At 39.1% G+C, this 18,606-nt stretch overlaps 1 protein-coding gene across 2 annotated transcripts in view; it reads left to right on the top strand.

Annotated features, from left to right (window-relative positions):
- CACNA2D1 (calcium voltage-gated channel auxiliary subunit alpha2delta 1) overlaps positions 1 to 18,606 on the top strand; it is a 512,722-nt gene that overhangs the window by 363,692 nt on the left and 130,424 nt on the right. For both annotated transcript variants that reach the window (XM_078060091.1, XM_078060090.1), the window contains exon 7: positions 276 to 407. In XM_078060091.1, coding sequence (XP_077916217.1) covers positions 276 to 407 — 132 coding nt within the window. The remainder of the gene's footprint in view (positions 1 to 275; positions 408 to 18,606) is intronic.

Genomic DNA, 18,606 nt, shown 5'->3' with positions numbered 1-18,606 from the left:
GGGTAGAGGCCATAGGTGCTGCTCGACATTCTACAAAACACAGAATAGCTCCCACAACAAAGAACTACCCAGCCCAGAATGTCAGTATGGCCTCCATCATGTAAACATTTGTTTGGAGAAATAATTCCATGTCTAAACTTGTTGACAAACCACTGGGTTAGAGTACTTTTAGAGCTAAAGTGATGAAGAAGTTTAACAACATGTTGCAAATAAATGAAGACAGATTCAATAAGTAATTATAAATTTGAATTTTTCCTTTTTTTTTTTTTTATCAGCAACAATTGTGTTAAATGAACTCAACTGGACAAGTGCCTTAGACGAAGTTTTCAAAAAAAATCGAGAGGAAGATCCTTCGTTGTTGTGGCAGGTGTTCGGCAGTGCCACAGGCCTGGCCCGCTATTACCCAGGTAAGTGCTCGGGGACTCCATAGGTCTCAAATAAAACGGTAAGTACCAGACTTGGTATTTCTTTTTTTTTTTTTAAATATTTTATTTATTTATTTGACAGAGAACACAAGCAGGGGGAGTGGGGGAGGGAGAAGCAGGCTTCCCGCCGAGCGGGGAACCCCATGCGGGGCTCGATCCCAGGACCCCGGGATCATGACCTGAGCCGAAGGCAGCCGCTTAACCGACTGAGCCACCCAGGCGCCCCATAGACTTAATATTTCTTGATATTTCTTAATATTAAGCTAATATCTGTTAGCTTCTCCCGTCTTGTGAGAAAAAGACAGCACACTACTTTTAGAAGGAAAGCGTCCTCTTCCTTACATGGCTCTGCATCTGCCCAAATCGCTTTAAACCGCGAGACCTCAGGAGCAGTGGGAGCTGTTGGCGTCTGGAATCGGGCCAGGCTATAGTGATGCCACGAGCAGGTGTCTGTGTACCTGGGACAGGAGGTTGCCATGAATCATGAATCCTAAAACGGTTCTGAGATGAGGGTCCATCTGCTCAGATGGACAACGTGTTGAATCACATTGGAGAATGGAATAGAATTTTTAGAAGCTAATTGAAATATTTCTCCAGATTTCAAGTCTGTGTTTTTTATATGAAAAGTGTTGATGCTTTGCTTTAATCAGTGAATGGGGATTTGTTAAAATGAGTATGACGGGAAATAAAATGAAATTTCAGAGAAAATAGAGCTTCCGTAAGTGTCAGGTTGGATTAATTTTGAGGGCATCTTAGTGATGATATATATTCAGTGAAGATCAATATATTTTACACATTAAAATGAATAAACCCTTTTGTAATATCCTTTACTCTTATAAAGGGGGGTAAGGAGAAATAAATCAATCACAAAAAAGAAAAGTTTATGACTCGTATATATCCCGAGAACCTGTTGAAAAGACTTTAAGTGAAATATCCGCTGATATTTTTAAATTCACCTTTTAGAATGGGCTGACAAGCACAAGTGCTTTTGCTTGAGTGTTATGGGATACATGTTAGGTAATTTGACTTTAAACAATTGTAATATATAGAACAATTCTTCTTGAGACTTAAGTTTTCTAAATATCTTTAACAAAAAGAATTATTCACAATAAAAAGTCACACCAGTGAAAATGGGGTGAAATAGACATTAGCTAATATCTAGCTTTGTATGGCAATATTAATAAAAAAAAATACGTAGGCATCATCAGACTGAATAGCACTAAGATTAGATAGACATTCTGCATGGATGCAAATGCCAGATGGTAAGATCAGTGGCAGTTCTTTTGTAGAAACCCAATGGGCTGGTCAAGGCCTACTTCATTTTTCATTGTTGAAAAAAAATCATGAGTTAATAAAATAATGTTAGTATCTATGTAATATTACCATATAGGTTGTAGTAGAATTTTCTACTTGAAGAAATATGGTTCAGTGTAATACAACCCTTCTAAATATTCTTATTTGCTAATATGTTAAATATCATGTATCAAGAGACTGAAAATTTTAGTATATAAGATCATATTAAAAAAAAAAGCAACACTACTCATGAACATAATAAACGTGATAAAATAAACCTTGGGCGTCTGGGTGGCTCAGGCAGTTAAGCATCTGCCTTCGGCTCAGGTAATGATCCCAGGGTCCTGGCATTGAGCCCCCACATCAGGCTCCCTGCTCAGCGGGGAGTCTGCTTCTCCGCCCCTCCCCACTGCTCGTGCTCTCTCTCTCTCTGTCAAGTAAATAAATAAAATCTTTAAAAAAAATAATAAACCTTAAAGTTATATCAGGTCTTACAAAACATTTCTAAGTGTCATTTTGAAACATGGTAATTAGACACCTGATGACCTATTCAGTAATACACAGGTATTAGAATGCATTTATCAATAACTTATAGTATTATATAGCTGTAAAGTCTTTTAAAATGTATTGCCTCATTACAAATTCCATTTATGAAAAATTGATGGAAAGGTGGAAAAAGATGAGAGGAAAATTAGTGTAATAATGAAAAACCAAGAGCCCAGTACCAAAGGAAATTGATGATGCTGAGAAAAAGAAGAGAGACAAGGATTCTAAGAGAAATAGGAAAGGGAACAGAGGGAAGATTGCATAAGAAAGGAGAGAGAGAACATGGGGTCAAGAAGAGGAAGGAAAGAGCAATTGAGTTATGAGCATTTTTTTAAAGATGGCTCTTTTTACAAATAGCAGCTGACTTTTAGCCTTCCTAATTATCTTCTATACTCTTTCATTTTAAATGCTAATCAAGGACAATGGCTTTGATTTTTTTTCTTAACCCTCTTCATATATTTTTAAATGTGTTGATATTTGTCCACTTGATCTTGGAAAAGACTTTTGACTGTTTAATTTAGCTGAATCCTTACGATTCCCCCCTAATACTAGCCATGGAAGCAACCCTCGGCCTCTCGCAGTAGTTAGTTTTTGAGCAAAGGCATGCCAGACAAGTTGGTTCACTAAACGACTGATGGCTTTAATTCATTTACCTGTTAGAGGAGGTCATTTAACATAGCTGTCTTGACTGCTGTGAAATACACTTGACATAATTGAACTTCGGTGATTCCTTCCTAAGTTCTTTTCATTTCCTTTTGTTTCTGACTACCTTTTGGCATATAGAAGTCATATATGATGGGTACAACTTGATGAGTTTGGAGATAAGTATACGTACACCCCTGAAACCATCACTACAATCAGTACTATAAACCTGTCCATCATCTCTAGAAGTTTCTTCCCACCATCTTATTTATTATTCTATTTTTCGTGATAAGAGGGTTAGCAGATTTTTAAGTGTATAATACAGTATTTTTAACTATAGGTATTATGTTAAACAGAAGATCTCTAGGGTTTATTCCTCTTGCATAACTGAAACTTTGTTACCTCTGACTAATACCTCCCCATTTCCCACTTGCCGCAACCCTGGGCAACCACCATTCTACTCTACTTCTGTGACTTTACTCTTTCAGTTTCCTCATGGGAGTGGTATCATGTAGTATTTGTCTTTCTGTGTTAGGCTTATTTATTTGGTTAAAGGCTGAATGATTTATATATATATATATATATATTAACAATATAATAGAACCAAGTCTCTATCATAAGACATTAAGACAATATTATAATTAAAAACTAAGACACCATATTTCTGTGATGCTGACATGTTTTTAAAACATCCAACCCTTTTTTCAAGTTTAAAGACTTTTTAAATGAAGTGATTTTTAAAATTTACTCAGGAAATCATATGTTTTTTCTCTGATCTTACCATTTTGATACACACCAGGATAAGGTAGAGTGGCTCATCCCTAATAATTGTCTGTTAAAGTAAAGGTCAAAAATAGCCTTTACTATTGTTATCTTACTATAATGGAAATAGAATATATGTTACTTTTACGTAATTGGATTTTTTTTTTAAAGATTTTATTTATTTATTTGAGAGAGAGAGAATGAGAGAGAGAGAGAGCACATGAGAGGGGGGAGGGTCAGAGGGAGAAGCAGACTCCCTGCTGAGCAGGAAGCCCGATGCGGGACTCGATCCTGGGACTCCAGGATCATGACCTGAGCCGAAGGCAGTCGCTTAACCAACTGAGCCACCCAGGCGCCCACGTAATTGGATTTTTATATAACAAGATTTGTACCTCAGGCTTAGATGTCCCTAGTAGCTGTGAGAAACTGGTTGGATTTTCTAAATTTTCTCAGCCTTGATCATCAAATCTGGAAAAAAAAATATGAACAGCAACTCTTCAGTTTATTCCCTGAAGGTTGTTATCAATGAGATAATAAACTGTAAAGTACTTTGGAAATAGAAAACAGTAGGCATTTTTACAAGAGTGAATATCAACTAGAATAATTTTTTTCTAAATTCACTTTTCGTGTGAGAAAATGAAGAACATAATTGAGATTTCAGTCAGTTGACAAGGAAACTGAAATAGCCATCTGTTTATGACCCCTTCCACATTTCTAAGCAATAATATCTACCAGTTAACACCACATGGTAGAGGTGGTCCAGAGATGAAGATTTTAGCCTCTGACCTTGGTTAGGGCACTTCTCAATAGGGTTTCCAGGTAAAATAAAAGTTGCTCAGTTAAGTTTGAATTTCACACAAATAACAAATTTTTTTTTTAATTTTTTAAAGATTTTATTTATTTATTAGAGAGAGAGAGACAGCGAGAGAGGGAACACAAGCAGGGGGAGTGGGAGAGGGAGAAGCAGGCTTCCCGCGAAGCAGAGAACCCGATGTGGGGCTCGATCCCAGGACCCTGGGACCATGACCTGAGCCGAAGGCAGACACTTAACGACTGAGCCACCCAGGCGCCCCATAACAAATTTTTTAATACAGGTATGCAGTATTTGGGAAAAACACTAAAAACATCTGATCTTTATCAAAATTCAAATTTAACTGGGTGTCCTATATTTCTTTTAGCTAAATCTGTCAACCGTATCTGTCACGTTCTGAGTTTCTACATTTGTAATATAGGAAAATCAGCTTCCACGTTATGTCATGGAATTCTTGTGGGGATCAAACAGAATCTATTATATACATTAATCCAAGTGTAGAAATTTTATATTTAAAAAAGTTCTGTCAACTGTCTTTTAAAAATTTTTTGCCACGGGGGCGCCTGGGTGGCTCAATCGGTTAAAGCATCTGCCTTCGGCTCAGGTCATGATCCCGGGGTCCTGGGATTGAGCCCCATGTCGGGCTCCCTGCTCAGCGGGGAGTCTGCTTCTCCCTCTCCCTCTGGTTGTGTGTGCTCTCTCTCTCTCAAATAAAATCTTTTAAAAAAAAATGTTTGCCACAATTACTGAAAATAAAGTGTTTTTGCAAAAACTAGGATCCTCTGACTCACAATAGAGTCTAAGAAATGTTGTTCCGTGTTGAGATGCAATTTAGAGCAGGGCTACTTGGCATGAGTGGATTAAGCAAGTATATTCTACCCAATAACCAGGTTATAAATGTCACTTCCGTCATTTGATGTGGTGGCAACCTTTGGAAACACTCACAGACTTCAGCAAATAATAGGAAGACAATAATGTTTAGATTGTAGAATTGTTAAAAGAAGAAAATAATTAAATACACTTCTTAGCCAATTGCCTGCATATAGGAGAAAGTCAGTGATGGTTAGCCACTTTTATTAGTTTCATTTATTGGATTATTTAAATGATGTGGAGAAACTACTGACTCCAAGTACAGAAATTTCTCGAGCTGACATCCTATAAAGGCACCTCTGCAGAGCTGGTTCTGAAAAGCAGTTTGGCTAGTAATCAGTGGGGACTTGAACTCTTGACATCTGTCCTTGGACAGAACCTCGATAAACTGCCTGTTTTCTGATTTGGTTGATGTGTATGGAAATGAACTGTAAGAAGGATTCTGTGTGTCTTTTTTTTTTCTTCTCTCCCTTCTCCTCCTTTGGCTCCTGCACCCCCTCCCTTCCTCCTCTTTCAGTTTCCAGCCTAGAAGGTGGATAGGCTGTGTGATAATGGAAGGGATGTTAAATTTGAGGGTGAAGAGGAGTTCTTGATGCATGTGAAAACTGTCGTCAGCAGAATTACTTGCTTTGGCTCAGTCACGTTACATCTGTGAGCCTATTTCTTCACCACTAACTTGGGATGATGGAAGATGATTTCCAGCGCAGACACTAACATTATCTACTTAAGTGTTTAGGCTTTGCTTTTGTGATGTCCACAGTCCTTGTGTTGTAGGACAAGAAGTCCTAGAGCTAGCTTCATAGCATAGCCGAAGCTGGGAGCCCATGTCCAGTGACATCTTCATTGAGTATGTGCTGACTGGAAAATCAGTTCAATTTATGAGTGCTTTCCTTTGAAAACTCTTAATTGCTTTGGATAAATGAACTTTAAAGCTATTAAACTGCTTTCAAGAGCTGTCAACTTTGTGAATTTTTTTTTTTTAATTTTTTTTATTGTTATGTTAATCCCCATACATTACATCATTAGTTTTAGATATAGTGTTCCATGATTCATTGTTTGTGCATAACACCCACTGCTCCATGCAGAACGTGCCCTCCTCAATACCCATCACCAGGCTAACCCATCCTCCCAACCCCCTCCCCTCTAGAACCCCCAGTTTGTTTTTCAGAGTCCATCATCTCTCATGGTTCTTCTCCCCCTCCGATTTCCCCCCCTTCATTCTTCCCCTCCTGCTACATTCTTCTTCTTCTTTTTTTCTTTCTTAACATATATTGCATTATTTGTTTCAGAGGTACAGATCTGAGATTCAACAGTCCTGCACAATTCACAGCGTTTACCAGAACGCATACCCTCCCCAGTGTCCATCACCCAGTCACCCCATCCCTCCCACCCCACCCCCCACTCCAGCAACCCTCAGTTTGTTTCCTGAGATTAAGAATTCCTCATATCAGTGAGGTCATATGATACATGTCTTTCTCTGTTTGACTTATTTCGCTCAGCATAATACCCTCCAGTTCCATCCACGTCGTTGCAAATGGCAAGATCTTATTCCTTTTGATGGCTGCATAATATTCCATTGCATATATATACCACATCTTCTTTATCCATTCATCTGTTGATGGACATCTTGGCTCTTTCCACAGTTTGGCTATTGTGGACATTGCTGCTATAAATATCGGGGTGCACGTAGCCTTTCGGGTCCCTACTTTTGTATCTTTGGGGTAAATACCCAGTAGTGCAATTGCTGGATCATATGGTAGCTCTATTTTCAACTTTTTGAGGAACCTCCATACTGTTTTCCAGAGTGGCTGCACCAGCTTGCATTCCCACCAACAGTGTAGGAGGGTTCCCCTTTCTCCGCATCCCCGCCAACATCTGTCATTTCCTGACTTGTTAATTTTAGCCATTCTGACTGGTGTGAGGTGGTATCTCATTGAGGTTTTGATTTGGATTTCCCTGATGCCAAGCGATATTGAACACTTTTTCATGTGTCTGTTGGCCATTTGGATGTCTTCTTTGGAGAAATGTCTGTTCATGTCTTCTGCCCATTTCTTGATTGGATTCTTTGTTCTTTTGGTGTTGAGTTTGATGAGTTCTTTATAGATTTTGGATACTAGCCCTTTATCTGATATGTCATTTGCAAATATCTTCTCCCATTCTGTCAGTTGTCTTTTGGTTTTGTTGACTGTTTCCTTTGCTTTGCAAAAGCTTTTTATCTTGATGAGGTCCCAATAGTTCATTTTTGCCCTTGCTTCCCTTGCCTTTGGCGATGTTTCTAGGAAGAAGTTGCTGCGGCTGAGGTCGAAGAGGTTGCTGCCTGTGTTCTCCTTTAGGATTTTGATGGACTCCTGTCTCACATTGAGGTCTTTCAACCATTTGGAGTCTATTTTTGTGTGTGGTGTAAGGAAATGGTCCAGTTTCATTCTTCTGCATGTGGCTGTCCAATTTTCCCAACACCATTTGTTGAAGAGACTGTCTTTTTTCCATTGGACATTCTTTCCTGCTTTGTCGAAGATTAGTTGACCATAGAGTTGAGGGTCCATTTCTGGGCTCTCTATTCTGTTCCATTGATCTATGTGTCTGTTTTTGTGCCAGTACCATACTGTCTTGATGATGACAGCTTTGTAGTAGAGCTGGAAGTCTGGAATTGTGATGCCGCCAGCTTTGCTTTTCTTTTTCAACATTCCTCTGGCTATGCGGGGTCTTTTCTGGTTCCATACAAATTTTAGGATTATTTGTTCCATTTCTTTGAAGAAAGTGGATGGTATTTTGATGGGGATTGCATTGAATGTGTAGATTGCTCTAGGTAGGATTGACATCTTCACAATATTTGTTCTTCCAATCCATGAGCATGGAACGTTTATCCATTTCTTTGTGTCTTCCTCAATTTCTTTCATGAGTATTTTATAGTTTTCTGAGTACAGATCCTTTGCCTCTTTGGTTAGATTTATTCCTAGGTATCTTATGGTTTTGGGTGCAATTGTAAATGGGATCGACTCCTTCATTTCTCTTTCTTCTGACTTGTTGTTGGTGTATAGGAATGCCACTGACTTCTGTGCATTGATTTTATATCCTGCCACTTGACTGAATTCCTGTATGAGTTCTAGCAGTTTTGGGGTGGAGTCTTTGGGATTTTCCACATAAAGTATCATATCATCTGCAAAGAGTGAGAGTTTGACTTCTTCTTTGCCAATTTGGATGCCTTTGATTTCTTTTTGTTGTCTGATTGCTGTGGCTAGGACTTCCAATACTATGTTGAATAGCAGTGGTGATAGTGGACATCCCTGCCGCGTTCCTGACCTTAGGGGGAAAGCTCTCAGTTTTTCCCCATTGAGAATGATATTCGCTGTAGGTTTTTCATAGATGGCTTTTATGATATTGAGGTATGTACCCTCTATCCCTATACTCTGAAGAGTTTTGATCAAGAAAGGATGCTGTACTTTGTCAAATGCTTTTTCTGCATCTATTGAGAGGATCATGTGATTCTTGTTTTTTCTTTTGTTAATGTATTGTATCACGTTGATTGATTTGCGGATGTTGAACCAACCTTGCAGCCCAGGGATAAATCCCACTTGGTCGTGGTGAATAATCCTTTTAATGTACTGTTGGATCCTATTGGCTAGTATTTTGGTGAGAATTTTTGCATCCATGTTCATCAGGGATATTGGTCTGTAATTCTCCTTTTTGATGGGGTCTTTGTCTGGTTTTGGGATCAAGGTAATGCTGGCCTCATAAAATGAGTTTGGAAGTTTTCCTTCCATTTCTATTTTTTGGAACAGTTTCAGAAGGATAGGTATTAATTCTTCTTGAAATGTTTGGTAGAATTCCCCTGGGAAGCCATCTGGCCCTGGGCTTTTGTGTTTTGGGAGATTTTTGATGACTGCTTCTATTTCCTTAGTGGTTATAGGTCTGTTCAGGTGTTCTATTTCTTCCTGGTTCAGTTTTGGTAGTTGATACATCTCTAGGAATGCATCCATTACTTCCAGGTTATCTAATTTGTTGGCATAGAGTTGCTCATAATATGTTCTTATAATTGTTTGTATTTCTTTGGTGTTGGTTGTGATTTCTCCTCTTTCATTCATGATTTTGTTGATTTGGGTCATTTCTCTTTTCTTTTTGATAAGTCTGGCCAGGGGCTTATCAATCTTGTTAATTCTTTCAAAGAACCAGCTCCTAGTTTCGTTGATCTGTTCTACTGTTCTTTTGGTTTCTATTTCATTGATTTCTGCTCTGATCTTTATTATTTCTCTTCTCCTGCTGGGTTTAGGCTTTATTTGCTGTTCTTTCTCCAGCTCCTTTAGGTGTAGGGTTAGGTTGTGTACTTGAGACCTTTCTTGTTTCTTGAGAAAGGCTTGTATTGCTATATACTTTCCTCTTAGGACTGCCTTTGCTGTATCCCAAAGATTTTGAATAGTTGTGTTTTCATTTTCATTGGTTTCCATGAATTTTTTTAATTCTTCTTTAATTTCCTGGTTGACCCATTCATTCTTCAGTAGGATGCTCTTTAGCCTCCATGTATTTGAGTTCTTTCCGACTTTCCTCTTGTGATTGAGTTCTAGTTTCAAAGCATTGTGGTCTGAAAATAGGCAGGGGATGATCCCAATCTTCTGGTACCGGTTGAGACCTGATTTATGACCTAGGATGTGATCTATTCTGGAGAATGTTCCATGGGCACCAGAGAAGAATGTGTATTCCGTTGCTTTGGGATGGAATGTTCTGAATATGTCTGTGAAGTCCATTTGGTCCAGTGTGTCATTTAAAGTCTTTATTTCCTTGTTGATCTTTTGCTTAGACGATCTGTCCATTTCAGTGAGGGGGGTGTTAAAGTCCCCCACTATTATTGTATTGTTGTCGATGTGTTTCTTTGCTCTTGTTATTAATTGCCTTATATAATTGGCTGCTCCCATGTTAGGGGCATAGATATTTACAATTGTTAGATCTTCTTGTTGGATAGACCCTTTAAGTATGATATAGTGTCCTTCCTCATCTCTTATTACAGTCTTTGGTTTAAAATCTAATTTGTCTGATATAAGGATTGCCACCCCAGCTTTCTTTTGGTGTCCATTAGCATGGTAAATGGTTTTCCACCCCCTCACTTTCAATCTGGGGGTGTCTTTGGGTCTAAAATGAGTCTCTTGCAGACAGCATATCGATGGGTCTTGTTTTTTAATCCAATCTGATAGCCTGTGTCTTTTGATTGGGGCATTTAGCCCATTTACATTCAGGGTAACTATTGAAAGATAGGAGTTCAGTGCCATTGTATTGCCTGTAAAGTGACTGTTACTGTATATTGTTTGTGTTCCTTTCTGGTCTATGTTGCTTTTAGGCTCTCTCTTTGCTTAGAGGACCCCTTTCAATATTTCTTGTAGGGCTGGTTTCGTGTTTGCAAATTCCTTTAGTTTTTGTTTGTCCTGGAAGCTTTTTATCTCTCCTTCAATTTTCAATGACAGCCTAGCTGGATATAGTATTCTTGGCTGCATATTTTTCTCATTTAGTGCTCTGAATATGTCCTGCCAGTCCTTTCTGGCCTGCCAGGTCTCTGTGGATAAGTCTGTTGCCAATCTAATGTTTCTACCATTGTAGGTTACATATCTCTTCTCCCGAGCTGCTTTCAGGATTTTCTCTTTGTCTCTGAGACTCGTAAGTTTTACTATTAGATGTCGGGGTGTTGACCTATTTTTATTGATTTTGAGAGGGGTTTCTGTGCTTCCTGGATTTTGATGCCTGTTTCCTTCCCCAAATTAGGGAAGTTCTCTGCTATAATTTGCTCCATTATACCTTCTGCACCTCTCTCTCTTTCTTCTTCTTCTGGGATCCCAATTATTCTAATGTTGTTTCGTCTTATGGTATCGTTTATCTCTCGAATTCTGCCCTCGTGATCCAGTAGTTGTTTATCTCTCTTTTTCTCAGCTTCTTTATTTTCCATCATTTGGTCTTCTATCTCGCTGATTCTTTCTTCTGCCTCATTTATCCTAGCAGTTAGCGCCCCCATATTTGATTGCACCTCATTGATAGCCTTTTTGATTTCTACTTGGTTCGATTTTAGTTCTTTTACTTCTCCAGAAAGGGTTTCTCTAATAACTTCCATGTTTTTTTCAAGCCCAGCTAGTATCTTTAAAGTGATGATTCTGAACTCTAGATCTGACATCGTACTAATGTCCGTATTGAGTAGGTCCCTGGCAGTCGGTACTACCTCTTGTTCTTTTTGTTGAGGTGATTTTTTCCGTCTTGTCATTTTGTGCAGAGGAGAATAGATTAATGAGAGAACAAAATGCTAGCAGGGTAACAACGTCCCCAGAAAATATACTCTAAACAAATCAGAAAAGACCTGAAGCAGTGGGAAAAGAAAGGGAAAGAGAGAAAAAAGAAAAGGAAAGAAAAAAAGAAAAAAGATAAAGATAAAGATAAAAACAAACAAAAGCAGAACAAAACAAAACAAAACAAAAGCAGTGTGATCAAATATGATCAGGCTGGATCATAGATCAGTGCCACACACTAGATTTTGGGTGTATTTTGGTCTGTTAAAAGAAAGTCCCTCCCAAAATTTTAAAGAAAGAAAAACTTATATGTGTACAAAAATAAGGGTTGATATGAAGGGATGGAATATGACTGTAAAGATGGAAATTATAAAAAATTTTTAAAAAGGATTTGATAAGTTGTTTGAAAAAAGAAAGAAGAGGATTAAAAAAAAAAAAGAAAGAAAGAAAAAAGGGAGAGAATGTGATCATGCAGGGGAGTAGAAAAAAACCATACACTAGAGATTTAGAGTATATTTTGATCTGTTAGAAGAAACTATCTCAAGATTTTAAGGAGAGAACAACTTATATATATATGCCAAAAATACGGGTAACTACTATGAAGGGATAGAATATGACTTTAAAAATGAAAAATAAAAATGTTTTTTTTTTAAAAAAGGGATTGATAAGATGTTGGTTGAAAAAGGGAAAAAGAAAAATTCAAAAAAAAAGAAAAAAGGAAAAAAGAAAAAACAGTTAAAAAAAATAATTAACTTTGAAAGACTAAAGAATCATGGTAAAAAAGCCATGAATTCTATGTGCAGTGTTCCCCTAGCGCTGGAGTTCTGCCGTTCTCATTGATCGGTAAACTTGGTCTTGGCTGGCTGTTCTCGCTGATCTTCTGGGGGAGGGGCCTGTTGCCGTGGTTCCCAAATGTCTCTGCCAGAGGCAAAATTGCCCCGCCCTTGCCGGTCCGGGCTAAGTAATCTGCCCGGGTTGCTCTCCGGAGCTTTTGTTCCCTGCAAGCTTTCCGTACAGCTTTGGAGGCGGAGAGTGAAAATGGCGGCCTCCCAGTCTCCGCCCCGGCGGAGCCGAGAACTCGGGGTCCCGCTCCTCAGCGAGCCCCCAGAGAAAAGCCGTCAGTCACTCCCGTGTCCCCGGTCTCCGGCCGCACTCCGCGCTCACCCGGCCTGTGACCGCGCCTTTCTATCTGGCACCCGACCCCGGGTGGAGTCTCCAAACCCAGCAGATCCCCGCGGTGCGCTCCCGCACCCCTCCCCCCGGGGGAAGAAGGTGAGTCTCCCCGGATCTGCCGCTTGTTGGGTCCCTGCTGGAGGAGCAGTGGCCCGACTGTGCCGCGGATCACGGTTTATAGCAACCCCGAGCTGAGAGCCTGCGCCTGGGCTCCGTCTCTGCAGCCGGCTTCCCTGCTCCGATACCTGGGATCTCTGCCACACTCAGGCACCCCCGGTCTTTCTGTGACCCCGAGGGTCCTGAGACCACACTGTCCCGCGAGGGTTCCACCCCCCACTTCGCCACCAGAGTGACGTCCCTCAGCGGAGCAGACTTCTAAAAGTTCCGATTTTGTGCTCCGTGGCTCTATCACTTGCCAGAAGCGGCCGACGGAGGCCCCTCCCCCGCCGTCTCTCCTCCCGAATATCGCCTCGGATTCACTTCTCCGCACGTCCTACCTTCCAAAAAGTGGTCGCTTTTCTGTTCAGAGAGTTGTTGCTCTTCTTTTCTTTGAACTCCTGTTGAGTTTGTAGGTGTTCAGAATGGTTTGATCCCTATCCAGCTGAATTCTTGAGAGGAGACGAAATCCAGGTCTCCTACTCCTCCGCCATCTTGCTCCGCCCCCAACTTTGTGAATTTTTACCCGTCGTTAAAACAGAGGTACAAATTATTCATTTACCTGTTGGTATCTCCTGAAATTGTTTTAATTCCTGCTGTAATTGGGATTGTAATTAGGAATTAGTGGCTCACTGAAATGCCAAGGGAGGCAGTACTTACTCTTTTCTTAGATAATTAGTTGTATTTGCAGAAAAAGCCAAAAATCTACTTCATTTTCATATGACATTTTCTTAATGTCTTATTAAGCACTTGTTCTCTCTCTGCCTTCCTTCATTTCATTTCAAAACCATGGGGTTACAATCAAGTGACCTATTACTTGTTGAGTGACTGTTAACTACACCTCTGGGAGACAATTCTTTGTTGTTTATATCTGCTAAAATTTTTAAAATGCAAAAGAACCTGTGTACAAAGTATATGAAGTGACATATTCTTTCCATATGGATGGTCAGTTGTTCTTGAGTTGTCTAGTACTTTTTGAAAAATAGCTCAAAAATGTTTTAAACATCAAATAGCAGATGACACAGGTTAGTCCAAAGAGTACTTTTTTTTTTCTTTTTGGTTATTTATGAAGGCAGCATTTGTGATAGATTCCTAGCCAATTTGAAGAAAATGGGATAGTGTTGGAGCCTTGATATTAATGGCATGTATAGAAGTACTGTTTTCATGTTCAGTTATCTTTTTAAAAGCCCATTTTTTTTTCTTTTTTACTTTGATATTTGTGAATGGATGCAAGGTTTAACTATAAATGTATTCTATTTGCAGATTGCTGTATAAACAAACTTGAAATGGAAGTGATTCCACTATCACTATTTTTATGCTAATAATGCTTAAAATCCAGTGTACCAGTTAGGAATACTACCAATTACAAAAACAGTTTGATTTCAACACTATGGAAGTTTGTTTTTCACTTCAGTCTGAGTATCAGTCAGTTGTATAGACTGGCGCTGATAGGGATGCTTCACGAAGAGGGGGTCCGTGGTCTTGTTTGGTTTCTGTCATCTGTGTGTGACCTCTGCCTCAAACCCACCTCTGTTACTTGTGCTCTTTCTTAATGGACAAAGGACAAACAGTATTCTCCCTCTTGTTGGGGGTTCTTGCTCGAAGTCACATAAAACCTTTCCTCTTGTGGGACGTTGGCCAGAATTTAGTGGCCTCGTGGGCCCAGTTACCTTCAAGGTGGTCATGTATGCAGGTGAAAAGCAGAAGCTGTACTAAGTAAGAAGGGGAGAAGAGATGCTCGGGGACAAAAAGACCTCTGATGTGGTTACTCTGTGCACATGTGTGTTTTATTTTTTTAAGTTTTTTTAAGGATTTTATTTATTTGAGAGACAGAAAGAAAGGGAACAGGTGCATAGAGACAGAAGGAGAAGCAGATTCACCACTGAGCAGGGAGCCCAACTCAGGGCTTGATCCCAGGCCCCTGCGACCATGACCTGAGCCAAAGGCAGTCGCTTAACTGACTGAGCCACCCAGGTGCCCCCACATGTGTGTTTTATTTTTTTATTTTTTTATTTTTATTTTTTTTATTTTTTTTTAAGTTTTTTTATTTATTCATTTGAGACACAGAGATACAGAGAGAGAGAGAGAAAGCATGAGCAGGGAGAGAGGCAGAGGGAGAGGGAGAAGCAGGCTCCTCGCTGAGCCAGGAGCCCGATGCGGGGCTCGATCCCAGGACCCTGGGATCATGACCTGAGCCAAAGGCAGATGCTTAACCATCTGAGCCACCCAGGAGCCCCCACATGTGTGTTTTAAAAGACCAAATTGTTTCCAATCTGCCTGAAATTTTAATCTAATTGGGGAGTCAACATTTATACATCTTGAAATTTAGATTATAATACAGAAAATTAAATGATTAAATGTCAGATAAATTAGACCAGCTGTAACAATACATTTGCTATAGGACTTTTGGAAAAGACAAAGTGATTAGAGACCAGAGTTAATGGGCTTGGTTTATGAACTCTGGTTTGAAAAATCAAGTTGAAGGAAAAAGGGCAAAGCCCAATTAGAAGGAAGAAAAGCACAAAGTGAGAAACAGGGAGATGAGCAAGTACTGTGAGAGGCTAGTAAGCCTAGTTAATCTAAGAGTTTGTTACAGAAGAAGAGTGCTATCAGATCAAAAGTTTCATTAATGGCAAATTCTGTGGCTCCGAATGTCAGAATTGTTTGGGATTTAATGTTAGGAAAATACCATCGACATTTTGAGCAGTGGAATACTATAGCTAAAACAGTGTTTATTCTGATTGGAAGGAGAAACACTGAGAGAACCTTGACCAGAAGATACACTATTGTAATGATCAGATGTGGGATATGAACAAGGGACCAAATAGGAATTTATTTAAAAAAATTTTTTTAAAGATTTTACTTATTTGAGAGAGAGAGAGAAAATGGTGGGGAGGGGCAGAGGGAGAGAGAGAGAGAAGCAGACTCCCTGCATGATCCCTGGGATCATGACCTGAGCCAAAGGCAGACGCTTAACTGACTAAGCCACCCAGGCATCCCCCAAGTAGGAATTTGAAAAGGAGAATCTTTGGATAGAAAAAACGAGGAAATTAGAGATGTTACCAAAAAAATAAATATTGATACACTTATATATTGCAAAATGATTACCAGTGTAGTGTTGGGTAACACCTTCCTATCACCTCACATAATTGCCATTTCTTTTTTGTGGTGAGAAATTTAAGATGCAGTTTCTTAGTGACTTTCAAGTAGATGATATATTATTAAGTATACTCACCATGCTCTATCTTCAGACCTTATTCATCTTTTGACTGGAAGTTTGTACCCTTTGGCCAATATCACACTATTCCCACCCTTCCCAGCAACCGTCATTCTACTTTCTGCTACTCAACGTCTCTGTGAGTTCGGCTTCCTTAGATTCCACATGTAAGAGAGGTCATATAGTATTTATCTTTCTCTGTCTGACTTTTTTCACTTAGCATAATGCCCTCATTTAAGTGTATCAAATTAACACATTGTTATATCTGAATTGTATCTCAATAAAAAAGATAAATGAATTTAGTGACAGACATAAAGTGTAAGTTAAGATGACTATAATATATAATTTGAGGGGATATGAGAATGTTGGTACTGTATGTTAAAATAAAATACCAGAAGTTATTTTTATTTGGGGAGTAAATTGGTAAGTTTGATTTAGACCAGTAATACACACACACACACACACACACACACACACACACACAAAATATTATCTTGAAATTCTCATTTGATCCTGATTTATAGAGATGATTCAGTAGCCTTAAATTTGTTGGCTTTTGTATAGCCTCATCTCTTACCTGAAGCTGTCTTATTTTTCACACATAAGGGTTGTAATAGTTACTCACTTTGCAATCAACTATGGATCCAGTCACACTTCAATTAAGTGATTTATTGCTGACAAGAAAGAGTAGTTAAGGGCGCCTGGGTGGCTCAGTCAGTTAAGCGTCTGCCTTCGGCTCAGGTCATGATCCCAGGGTCCTGGGATCGAGCCCCGCATTGGGCTCCCTGCTCTGCAGGAAGCCTGCTTCTCCCTCTCCCACTCCCCCTGCTTGTGTTCCCTCTCTCGCTGTGTCTCTCTCTGTCAAATAAATAAATAAATAAATAAATAAAATCGTTAAAAAAAAAAAAAAGAAAGAGTAGTTAAATAAGATGCTAATATGAACCTGGAAGTTGATTGTAATTGGATGGTGGATAACACTATATAAAATATGTGAATAAGCATTGCTAAAAAGCTTCAGGTCTTTTTAACTTCTAAAGGATCTCTCTCATTCTGTTTCTTTTTCTTTTATACATTGTTAAATTTTTATACTGTATGGCATCCATTTTTATATACATAGAAACATCTTTGCTATGTAATTCATTTTATGTTCACTATATTTTATTAAGGAAAATTAACATCTTTGTCAAAAATTTAGACACCTTTCTAAGCACTTCTGTTAGGTACACCAAATAAAAAAAAATAAGAAACATATCATCAACCTTGTCTAAGATGTATTGACTTACAAAAACAGGCAACTTGTTATTGTAGAATCACAGTTTTTTTTTTTATGAATATATCAATATTACCTCATTGGATTTGTTTGCTTACAAAATGGGAAACTTTTTCTCTGTCAGAGTTCATATTTTTCTCTAGGTAGCACGTACCTGAAATTATTCTTCAGTAAATCCTCACCTTTATAGAACTTGTATTTACAAGCTTATTTCTGAGCCACAGTTAATAACTACTTAAGGGCCATCTAAATGATTAAGTCTTTGTGCACTGTTTACTTTATTGAATGTTCCACTTATAACTGCACAATGTGTTTGTGACCTGCTGCTGCTGACGGACAGATAACCCCCTTTTTTTTAAAAAAAGATTTTATTTATTTGACAGAGAGAGGGAACACAAGCAGGGGGAGTGGGAGAGGGAGAAGCAGACTTCCTGCCGAGCAGGGAGCCCGACGGGGAGGCTCGATCCCGGGACCCTGGGATCATGACCTGAGCTGAAGGCAGGTGCTTAACCGACTGAGCCACCCAGGTGCCCCACAGATAACCCTTTATGTTCAATGAAACTGTTTTCCGTAGCTTATCTGGCATCAGTAGAATTACCAGCAAATCACTTTGTAATAAGTGCTTTTATTTTTAGAACTACAGTGATTTATTCTTGGCTATGATACATTGTATCTGTATGTGAGTTAGTGCTGCTTGTTGATAAGTTATAGAAATGTTCTGGACATATTACAGTGGTGATATCAAAGGCACTCTCAAGCCAAACCAGTGATAGCATCTGAACATCAAGCCTCGTGGCTCAGTAACTAAATTAAAAACCCAAAACAATTGCCTTGAGTCAATATAGTCAAGTATGGTTGCAAGGGGGAAAAGTGGTAAGAACAAGCAAACGTCCTGTTGCTGAGGAAACCAAGATATTCTAAGAATTCAAATACTGGTAAGAGTGAATTTTGCTCTGGAGGAGTTCACAGGTGAGAGAAAAAATTATGAACATGTTAGATTAAAATGAAGTGCCAAGAGATAGCTGATAAATATATTAACAAGTTATCTGAAACACAGTTGATGTTAACAGTTCTCAAGTGAAATTATATGATCTGGAATTATTCACTTAATGACATCTGGCTCCCTGACTGCAGGCTTCAGATCATCCAAAGACCCTAACCCAATGTCCATCTCCAGTTTTATT

This window comes from Halichoerus grypus, chromosome 12, assembly GCF_964656455.1.
Source record: "Halichoerus grypus chromosome 12, mHalGry1.hap1.1, whole genome shotgun sequence".
Taxonomy (NCBI): domain Eukaryota; kingdom Metazoa; phylum Chordata; class Mammalia; order Carnivora; family Phocidae; genus Halichoerus; species Halichoerus grypus.
The sequence above is the reverse complement of the archived record's forward strand: the minus strand, read 5'-3'. Positions and strand labels throughout refer to the sequence as shown.